The sequence below is a fragment of the Ambystoma mexicanum genome, chromosome 2q (genome assembly GCF_040938575.1).
Source record: "Ambystoma mexicanum isolate Mex_15411 chromosome 2q, UKY_AmexF1_1, whole genome shotgun sequence".
NCBI classification, from domain to species: Eukaryota; Metazoa; Chordata; class Amphibia; order Caudata; family Ambystomatidae; genus Ambystoma; species Ambystoma mexicanum.
In genome coordinates, this window is record NC_090924.1 from 1,481,587,147 (window position 1) to 1,481,598,638 (window position 11,492).

Below are 11,492 nucleotides of genomic sequence, written 5' to 3' on the forward strand. Positions count from 1 at the left end.
CACATTCTACAAGTAACCACAAAGGTATAAATAACAGTTATAGGGACACAGTGTCACCACCACACTTAACAGAAACGTGATGTGTGCAGGGAAAAATTAACAGAATTTTACAAGGGCAAACATATCTCCTGCACTGATAGCCATAGGGCCTGAGATCTCCTGCACTGATAGCCATAGGGCCTGAGATCTCCTGCACTGATAGCCATAGGGCCTGAGATCTCCTGCACTGATAGCCATAGGGCCTGAGATCTCCTGCACTGATAGCCATAGGGCCTGAGATCTCCTGCACTGATAGCCATAGGGCCTCATATCTCCTGCACTGAATGCCATAGAGCCTGAGATCTCCTGCACTGAATGCCATAGGGCCTGAGATCTCCTGCACTGAATGCCATAGGGCCTGAGATCTCCTGCACTGATAGCCATAGGGCCTGAGATCTCCTGCACTGATAGCCATAGGGCCTGAGATCTCCTGCACTGATGGCCATAGGGCCTGAGATCTCCTGCACTGATAGCCATAGGGCCTGAGGTCTCCTGCACTGAATGCCATAGGGCCTGAGGTCTCCTGCACTGAATGCCATAGGGCCTGAGGTCTCCTGCACTGAATGCCATAGGGCCTGAGGTCTCCTGCACTGAATGCCATAGGGCCTGAGATCTCCTGCACTGAATGCCATAGGGCCTGAGATCTCCTGCACTGATAGCCATGGGGCCTGATCAGTGCCCCAAAATCAGAGGAACTTGGTACGCCTTTCACTTGCCTCCAAAAGTCAGAGCAGGTTACAGACAGTAGCAAAAAGTGGGGGTGTCGCATTGATGTCTATGGAGGCAAAGCAGCAAAAAAGAAATTATTTCCTAATAACTAACCAGCCTGTTTGAGAGGAGAAGGGTGCCTAAGAGTCTGGGACATGAGAGCTACCACGAATGCATTAGGAACTGCTCTTGAATGCGTGACCAAATAGTTATTGTAGTCTGGCATTCCAAGCAGCCTGTTAACCAGCCCCTGCCTGAAGTGTTACGGAATGAGTAGGTGGTCATTCCTTGTACATTCACATGCAATGCATGATCTTTCAGTCTGCTGGGAAAACAGTGGTCATCACGCTTCATATAGAGCACCGCATTTTCATATAAATCTAATGATTGAATTATCAGTTTTCTTGAAGGACTTCTGAATAGTGATGTCTGCATGCCTTGGATGCTAAGAGATGACGGGCTGGAACAGGTTGGCCTGGTGCTCTTTGCACCCTTTGGCCTGTGGTGGCACAGTTCCCCAACCTGGCAAGGCTGAGGTGAAGTCTCAGCATGCATTATTACAATTAAGTAACCCATTTTACTAATCCCACCAAAGTACTGAAACACTACTTTATGCATGCTTTGTGTACAGCTAAACGGGTTCATTTTGCACATTTTCAAAATCGTAATTTTGTTTTATTCTGGTTTGCAGGGCGTTAACTTTTTTCCTTGCTTTTCAATTCTAGGAATGCACAGAAAGAGGATCGTTCTCAAAAGCTGGACGAATATAGAGAGTACAAGAAAATCAAAGCAAAGCTTCGGCTTTTGGAAGTTCTCATCAGCAAACAAGATTCTTCAAAATCAATTTGAATGTTTTGTAACAAAAGATGGGACCTCAGACCAGTTACTAAAACAGCCAGTACGAAGCCGGGGCCAAGATTCACTGTTTCTTGCACTCTTTAAAAGTCCAGTTTCTGCACTTTACTGCGGTATCGGAGCAAAATAAATGTTCTGAATGAACTAACTGGGCTCCACTTTCAGCAAGCAGTTTCTTTGAATTATTTTTGCAAATCTAGATCTATTTTGTTTGACGAGAACTATATCATTTTTTTTTTTGACCTTTTGAGATTTGTTGACGGTGTACTAGTTGGTGTTTAGCATTACTGAAGAATAAGCTGGACAGACGCGCCGGATGCCTTTTTCAAGAATAGAGTGTGACCACAGATTGAATTCATGCTCTTGGGACAACCAAATCAAACAGAAATTCCTTCCAAAGGATCACTGTGGAACAGTTATTTCTGTATAATATCCAGTATTTCATATCACAAGCAGCTAACCTTTTCTAAAATCTTTGCTTTTGCTTTTTGCAGTCCCACCGCCTCGAGACAGCAGACAAGCCGGAAAGTGACCTTGCTTTAATATCATTTTACAACTTGGAAAACTGAATATTTAAAATATGCCATGCTGCCTCCGGGTCTTATGTAACGGTTTTTCATTTGATCAGTTAATACCAACCAACTGCAGTGTAGATGGAAAACAGCGTTCTGTCCGAATTTCAACCTGCGCCTCGATAAACATTGTCAGCAATGTGTGCATGTCTCCCCAGCTCTTCCGAGGCCCGCAGATGAGGTGGGGCCCATTCTGGAGAATCTATCTTCATGCACTGTCTGCGCACCAAGGGCTAGATCTGTGGTGCTCTGCATCTCGCGGGGCGCAGCATTGGACAAAGGTGGTCTTGTATCGCATGGGCCGATTGCCGTGGGCTCCAGCAGCACCAGTTATTCTTTTCTGCTCCGCATTCATGACCATCCTTTTTCTTCTCATGTTTTCAACACTTGGAATATCCTCTTTATTTGAACCTGCCTTTTTGTAGACCTGATGCCAGCGTCTAGCACACAGTTTGCTAAGTGTTTGCATTTTGCATTTGCATGACTGCTGCTCTCAGGAGCCATTCACTACCTTTAATTTGGCTTTTACTTTCCAGTCGAATGTCCCTATTTCTAAACTTATTCGCACTTCGTCCATTTGCTTGGTAGCTTGACGCCTCATTGTTAAACATTTACTTTGTTGCGCAATAAACACATGATAATCTTATACAAAGAGGGCCGTGCCTCCACTACCTGCCATGTTTGCCCTCGCACAGTCTGTGTTTGTCTGATGTGGCCTCCATGTTTAATATATTGTAGCGTTATTGGTTTAGGTGACCTGTGTTCCTCAGGTTACACCTAGAGCAGGCCAGATGAAATGCAGCTCTGTTGGGCCTCCTGATGGGCTTGTTGTATCATTTGGTCTGCTTTTCGTAGAAACATCCAGGAAGTCTTGTAGCCATAGGTTCCCGTTTTACAATTCTCAGATAGAAATTGTTCTAGTGTGAGTGAACCCTGCAAGTCTTGCTTACTCTCCTGAAAACACCTGAAACTTTCAGTGCATTGTGTCGAAGGCCAGCCACTGCATATGCATTCTCATCTCGGTGGAACGCGCTCTGATCAGGCGATATGCACCTGATAGGGATTTCTTGTGTTTACCAACATTCTACTCTGCAGTGTCTTCTCATCGAACGCTTGGCGATTATGGCGTTGCACGGTATTTTTCGGATGTGCATATTATCCTGTGTGTCTTATAGAAGCTGTTTGTTACCGTTAGGAAAGCCACAGCTTTGCGTAATGCTAGTGTGAAGAACTTTATTTTATATTGATATTTCAAAAGTCAAACCTGTCTTGCATTCTCTCCCTGCCTCTCCAACCCACTCAACGTTTCACCCCACCTTTTCCCCTCTAGATCTCCCCACCACATCTCCTCGCTCACATACTGCCTGTTCCTTTACTCTTGCATACTCTGTACCCCAGAGCATACTAACATTGTTGCATGGTTATTATCCCACTAGACTTTGAACGCCTGTGCAGTATTCCTCACCTCTCCCCTTTATGGAAAGGATGTGGGCACTAGGAATATCTTTTATTACCCCTTCCCGTTGCCCAAACCTGGCCAAGTATGTGAATTTCTGGGCTTGGTATTATTGTGGCAGATTCTGTCCATGGATAATCCGTGAAGTTGTTTTGTTCTGAGCTTGGTGATCTAACGCGGCACTTTGGATGATGTGACCATTCTCTGCCTGTTCGTATCCTGCAGTTCTCTAGAAGCCATCAAGAAGCCATCTAAGTGACAGTTTTGACTTATAGCTTCCCTGCAGTGTGCACCGCCACTTTTGGAGTCTACCTGAGGTAGTCCTAGTCCTGTTGGCACCTTAAGGACTGTCGCTGCTTGCATGAGATCTGGCTCAGTTACAGGACCGGCCTTTAATGCATGCGCCACGTCCTGCTGATGTATCTACTGCATGTGCCATCAGAGGTATTGTTTGAAAATTGCAAGCTTACTTTTGGGCCTAGCATATTTTCCAGCGTTTCGAATTACCACTAATTTGTCTCCTTTTCATAGTGTTGGAAAATCCTACTTTCGATGGCTTCTCAGCTCCTTATAAATTGTTTACTGTGCATGGTCCAACTAGAAAGGTGTGGATAGGTATCGTGGCATCCATTATGTGATTTGACATTCCTGTGGTACAACCATCTGTAGTGCGAAACCATTAATGATTTTTTTTTAACTGTATCCCTCTCCAACCAGTCAGTTCAGTTACCGCTCACTACTAGTATTTTTGTTTTCCCAAATGATCGCCCTTCCTATATGGAGCAACCATAGGCCATAATAGCTCTTATGTCTAGAAAAGCGAGGCAATGGTATCCTTGTAACATTGACTCAGAGGAATGGCTGTGGGCGTAGGGTAGTTATTGTGAACATGGCTGGTTCTGGTGGATTCCTTCTGCCTTAAGGCCTCTGCCCCTGCTTATCTTCTGTATCACAGGAAAGTGTAACTGGACTATCGCATTGCACATGTTCAGAAGGTTTTTCAGAGCTGGACTTTCTGATCTAAATTTAACACCAATCTCCTGTTCCTTGCTATAGCTGTGACGAGAACAATTTGTTAATTAGAACTTGCTTATAAAGTTGGATTTATTTGGAATTTTAATACTTAGAATTCATGTGATTATCCCTGCATTAAACGGAGACCGGTTCCCTGTAGGACAGGGAAGGTCCTGATCGTGGAGACCGAGCATTGTGCCTGAAGACATTTCTCACTATTCTCGTGTTAACATTTGCCAAACCTCGCTGTCAGGCCCTCTCTGCACTGCCTGGTTGCGGGTCCGAAGCCAGAGTTATTCAAAGTGTTAGAAACCTGGCAGGCTACACTTGGCTTTTGGTTGTTGTTTCCTTCACCAGTTCAATTTGCATGGGCTCCTATCTACTGATGTTCGTTTGAACATTTTGCTGTTTGGAAGTGTCTGTTTTGCTTGTGCCCTTGTTCTGCATGCAACTCCGCTCAAATGCATGTTTTTATTGTCAGCTGATGTGATTGCAAGGACTACAAACTGCTAATAAAACCAAAAATCTACTTTTCTATGGGTGTCAAAGCCACAGCATTTGACAGCCCTCCGGAGCATGCCCACTATCAGGTGTGTGTGAATTGTTCTGCACATTAGGTGTAAAGTACTCTGCGTTTCTGGCACTTAACATGTCACCTGTGTGCACAAGTCCCTATGGTTCTGAGCGTGTACATTTAAGCACTAAAAGTAGCTTTCACTGGTGATACTTTTTTGTTGTATTCTACATGATTGTTTATTTTACCTTAGTGATAGCCTCAACCCAGTGCCCTTCCCCAGACTGTGCAGCTCGCCTATCCGCAATGGCCCATCCATCTGCCCCGAGCAGGTAAACCTTGATCCATCCAGCATGTGTACATTACCCTTCCCCAGACTGTGCAGCTCGCCTATCCGCAATGCCCCATCCATCTTCCCCGAGCAGGTAAACCTTGATCCATCCAGCATGTGTACATTACCCTTCCCCAGACTGTGCAGCTCGCCTATCTGCAATTCCCCATCCATCTGCCCCGAGCAGGTAAACATTGATCCATCCAGCGTGTGTACATTACTCTTCCCCAGACTGTGCAGCTCGCCTATCTGCAATTCCCCATCCATCTGCCCCGAGCAGGTAAACATTGATCCATCCAGCGTGTGTACATTACTCTTCCCCAGACTGTGCAGCTCCTCTATCCGCAATGCCCCGTCCATCTGCCCCGAGCAGGTAAACATTGATCCATCCAGCGTGTGTACATTACCCTTCCCCAGACTGTGCAGCTCGCCTATCCGCAATTCCCCATCCATCTGCCCCGAGCAGGTAAACATTGATCCATCCAGCGTGTGTATCTTATTGTACATTAATGTTTGTTTTATAAACCACATGCAATGTGTCAATATGCACTATTTAAATGTTTTAATTAATATATTTGTCCTTTATAATGCTTAAATCTATATGATTCCAATATTTTTATAAATATTCAAGAGATCCAATAGGTTCCAAATTAGAGTGAACACCTGCTTTGTTTATTATGCATACAAGCTCTTTTGCAGTAGGTTTGACCAGCATGGCAACAGTTGTGCTCTTGTAGTTTGTGCCATCATTGTGGAGCAATAAATGGTTGAGTTCAGTATCTTGTGTACTTAATTTCAATGCAGTAAATATGCATGTTGGGATGTGTTTATTGTGAGGGGGCAGAAATGAGAGGCAAACACAAACTTGGAATATTTTCACCATCAGATATATTTATTAAAATAAAAGTGGTAGATAAAGGCCTTTCTGTCCCTATCTTAAAGAGTTTCCCTACTATGAGAGTAAAACTAAAAAACTAAAGATCAGTCTGTATTGTGTCAAACATTTTTACTGCTTGTGTCCAGAATGTACCTGACTTTTATTTTGGCAAAATAAAATGTATTCATTAAATAAATTGATACATCCAACAAAAGTATCTTCTCCAAGGATAGATGGTTGAACCCAGAGGGTGGCTCCCTTCCCACGGGATGTTTAGGTAGGATGGCTAGGTGTCTTTTTCAGGTTGCCAGGCATGGATTCACATGCTGTTTATTTATTTCATTTATAGCGTGCACATAACCCTTAGGCATCTGGGCGCTTATGCTTAAGAAGACGGTTGCGTTACATATTTTGTCAATTACATTACATTCTTAGGTAGGGTGCAGATGGTTACATTGCATACTTTATCGGCTGCGTTACATTATTAGTCGGGATACAGGAAATGCATACATGGGTAGCGAAAGTTTGAATGTACAGTTCTGGCAAATATATATTGAGCATCTTGTTATGGGGGGGGGTCCTGATCATGACATTGATTCCAAGTCCTTGAATAGTGATGTAGATGGTATTCAAGGACTTGGAATCAATGTCATGATTTCCAGAGATAGGCAACAGTAAGTTTATTAGGTTTATATTGCGCTTTAATCCAAAGCGCTTTACAATAGAACATCAAGGTACAATAATGGAAGAAGCAAGTTAACAATCATGAGACAAACCAGCGAAACAATATGTAGAACAGTTTCCTTAGATAGTGGAGGTGAGGAAAAGGTGACAAGGAAGGGAGAGGAGGTAGTAAAGGGAAGAGGAACAATAATTCATCTGCATAGTTGGTGTGGGTCGACCCCCAGTTTGTCATGGAGGTCGAAGAGAGGTTTTGTGAATACGCTGTACAATGTTGGGAGGACCCAGGACCCTTGTGGGACTCCGCATGTGACGGGTGGGATGTGCTGCTGCAGTTGAGGAATAGACTGCTGTGGTGCGGCTGAAAAGGAAGGATTCTATCCAGTTCATGGCATTTTTTGAAAAATGGGCTGCCTGGGCTAGGTGTTGGCACAACATTTTTTGGTTTACTAAGTCGAACGCCACTGACAGATCCAGGAGGATGGCTAGGTCGCCCTTATCTTTAATATGATCCATTTGGATCTTAAGGTCCAGAAGGGCTGTTCCTGTTCTATGGCCTCGGCGGAACCCTAATTGGTGAAGGCCCAGGTGGTTATGTGTTTCGAGGTAGTTTTGAATCTGTACATAAGCTGTGCAATATATTTAGTAGGAACAGTGGCACATTGAGGTCTAATGTGGGTTTCGTCAGCAGTGGGAGTACCCAAGCTTCCCTCAGATTTTCATGTACTTAGTTGGCGGCAAAGGAGCTATTGATCAGAGTTGTGATGAATGGGGCCAGTTTGTCTGCGCACTCTTTGATAAGTGAGGCCGGGCAGATACCACCTTGACACCTCAAAGGTTTTAAACCCTTTATGATTTTGATAGTTTCTGCTAGGGTGATGGGTGTGAATTCAAACCTAGGGTGTGAAGTTAGTGTCTTTAATTCTGCAGCTATGGGCTGAATAGTCGGGGCATGTTTTTTTCTTTTGCGAATTTGAGTTGAAGTGAGATCTTAACCGTGAGGGCCTTACGAATGTTTTTGCACCATGTTTGGTCCTTACTACAGTGGTCTGGGGCTTGAGAGGGTGATTCCAGTTCCCGCAGGATGGAAATTAGCTCTCTGGTGGGATTAACAGCGTGATCCATGTGGTAGGTGAGAGGCAATAGCAGGGGAAGCATATTGTCAGGAGTGATGTCGCAACGGTTTTGTGTGGGAGCCGCAGGCGAGAGGATGGAGGGAGTGCTAATTTGCATGTGTGCCGATGGAGAAAAGTATAAGATTGTGGTCAGACCAAGGACATCGGTCATTGTTAGAAATATTGGTGATGCAGTTAAGGTTGGCGTTAACGCTGTTAATGTTAAAGGACATTTGTATAGCGCTCTCACCAGTGGAGTGGCACCCTGGCGCGCTGGCGTATCTGAAGGTAAAAGGGTAGGGAGGGATTGGTAGGGTTTAGCGGGATAAAGCTAGAGCCAGATTGGTGATGTCCTGTTGGCAGCTTCAGTTCGGTTAGCACCGGTCACTGAGCATGGGTGTGGTTTACGGGTTGGTAAGCTCCCATATGCTTTTGTGCAAGACTGTGATTTGTTTTGTTGCAGTGTGCAAGGGTTTGCTGTGCAAGAAAGTGGTTGGTTGTTTAGGGTGTGAGAGGTGTAAGCGGAGAGTTAAGGTTTTTTTTGTTTCTTTTAGCAGAAGTGTTAGTGGGGTTACTGCTTTGTTTCTTACATCTGTTTTGGGCGTTTCTGTCCTTGTTCTCTTCTGGACTGTTCCTTTGGCGGTTCATTCGTCTGGTTCTGCCTGAGGTGGTGGCATGTCTCTGTGACTGTCTGGTGATCTGTGTGCGGGAAGGTGGTGTGGGCCTCCCTTCCCAAGGGTTTCAGATGGCTAAGGTTGTGGGTTGCTCTTTGGTTGACAGTGGGGTCTGCCTGCCCTTGTTTCCTCCCTAAGCTCCTTAGGTGTGGTCTCCTCCCTCTGAAACCTAAAGGTCCCCTGTTCTGTTGGGTGTTAGTTAATGACTAATGATTAGTGCTCCTTCATTTTCAGCTACATTCCCTGTCCCCTGGGCTTTGCCTAGCAGAGGGTTTTAGCTTGGCGGGGGGTTGGGAGAGGGTGAATCCTGAGTTTCCTCCTTCACCCACTACTTCTTGCCAAGTGTGCTTGTTTCTGGTGCATTCTATTTCAATGAGTGTCTTAAGTTTATTCAGTCCATTCCTGAGGTGAAGAACCAGATTTTGAGTTTTTTTTAATTTTAGGTGATCTTTTGTATTGTGTATTTCTTTCAGAAGTGTTCCATGTTTTTGCTGCCAGGTAGGAGAAAGAGGATCAACCAAGTTTTTTTCTTGTTTGGTTTTGCATCCAGGCGGATGTCAAAGCTTAAGCTGAGTGTTCTTGTCTGTCGGTAGATGGTTATGTTGGCGCAGTGGCTCAGCTCCAAGGCCTCTACCCTGTGCGGCAAGCAGAGGCATGAATCACCCAGGACCGCCCGGTCCGAGGAGCAGGCTTTTAAGTCCTTTCAGGGCGCTCCATCCGTGGGGGCCCAAGAAAAGGTCAAGCACTGCAAGTTCATTTCCGTCAGGGTCACCGCGCAAGCGGGTCCCGCAATGGGCAGGGCACGCTAATCTTCACCGCCTGGCTCCATCTCCAGTCATCGCTCCATTTCCACCTCAAAGAGGAAATCTGCTAACCCAGGGAAGCTGTGGGAGAAGCCGGAGAAGAACAAGGCACAGGGAAAGTTGTCCGTCCTACCCCTGAAGGCCCAGGTGAAGTCATCCTAGATGATCGAACAGGTGGCGGCCGCCCTTGGCGGTCCCGGTGGTGCCCAGGGTATCCCTTCCCCCAAGGCGGGAGGCCTCGGAAAAGCTGTTGGAGAAGACGCTGGAGAAGAAGATGCCATCTCTAAGCCTGATGCTGACCCCTCAGGATGCAAAACGTGGTGGGGGGAGGGGGGGCTGAGGCTTCAACCGTACTCCAGGGCACTGATATTTCTTCCTCGAATGAGGAGGACCTGGTGTCTGTTCACATGGTCCCAGAGGACGTGGGCAACCACAGCGGAAATGCTGAGGGGGGCGACGACAATGGCGGAAATGCCAACAAGGGCGCTGGGCCAAGCAAACCTACTCCCCCAACACTTCCAAGTGACGTATCGCTGGACATCCTCTCGACCCTCCACAACCTGGTTTCGGAAATCCAGAAGAGGATGCTGACGGCACCTCCAGCTCTGGTCCCAGAAACACCGGGCCAGCCACCTGCAAAGAGGAGACAACAACCTACACTCCCGCATCAACCTCCGCACAGGGTTATGGGGACGGACACAGTGACTACGGACATGGACGGCGGCGTTTCTCCGTCGCTGAGGGCTTCACCCCCGGACGAAGTGGGGTCGTTCCATGCCACAGTAGCCAGAGAGTCTGCGCTCTTCCAGCTGTCGCCAGAAGGGACCAAGAAGGAAGGTTTCCTTTGCCAACGGCGTGAAGCCAAGAGAAATACCATTCTAGCGGTGCCTCTCCTGGACGTTTGGAACGAGTTGATGAGAAAACCGGCCCTGGCGAAGGGGATGGGGCTGGAGAAAATGTACTGGGTGCCGTAGTCTGCACCCATGTGCCTATGTTCACCGCCTTCTCTGGACTTTGTGACCTCAGCAGCAAGGAAGGGATCCTAACCCCTTGTCTTCAGCCTCCTTCCCTCCGGACAGCGAAGGAAGAAGTTAGATGCCATGGTTAGGTGATCTGCTCGGTGATGACAGTCAGGGCAACTAACGCGCTTGCAATCCTGGCCAGATATGACGGGAGGTGTGGTATAAGATGGGTGCTGGACGCTCTCACCCACGGACACACTCTGGAATTCCAACGAAAGTGTCAGTGGATGCTGCTGGTGGCCCGGCAGCAGCAGCACATCCCTCAGCTCCTGCAGGAAGTACGTGCCATGATAAGAAAAGGGGCGATGGAGCTGCTTCCAAAGCGGCTCCGGGGCTCCAGAGTCTACTCCAGATACTTCTTCATAAAGAAGTCCTGCGGGGGCTGGAGGCCCATTCTAGACATATGGCGCCTCAACACATAACTAGAGTCCCAGAAATTCAGGATGGTCACGTTGCAGCACGTTCTCGGCCAACAAGAGGAAGGTGACATCCTTACATCGCAGGATCTGGAGGTCGCTTACATCCATGTCCCAATTCACGAAAAACATTGAAAGTCCTGTGCTTTCTTCAGCATGGGGTCTGGCATGGATTCACATGCTCATGAATATTCCCTGTCGTCAGGCTGGGAATCCTCAGTAAAGAAAAAATCAGTATCACTTTTGTTTCTGATCTGTCTTTCTTAGTAGTAACCAATCACTGATCTCTGGGTCATACTGCCCCCAGCCAATGACTGCCCTCTCCCTAGGCCCCGCCTCTGGCAGCCATCCTCAGATTTTTACCGCACGCTCAAGTGTTAGGAGTCATCGTGCTTTAGCTCTTGTGTTTTGCTGC

General features: G+C 46.7%; 1 protein-coding gene across 3 annotated transcripts in view; it reads left to right on the forward strand.

The window, feature by feature from the left end:
• FAM13B (family with sequence similarity 13 member B) overlaps positions 1-6,268 on the forward strand; it is a 694,693-nt gene extending 688,425 nt beyond the window's left edge. For all 3 annotated transcript variants that reach the window (XM_069649076.1, XM_069649078.1, XM_069649077.1), the window contains one exon: positions 1,473-6,268. In XM_069649076.1, coding sequence (XP_069505177.1) covers positions 1,473-1,596 — 124 coding nt within the window. In that variant the 3' untranslated portion in view covers positions 1,597-6,268. The remainder of the gene's footprint in view (positions 1-1,472) is intronic.
• Positions 6,269-11,492: the final 5,224 nt, after the last annotated feature.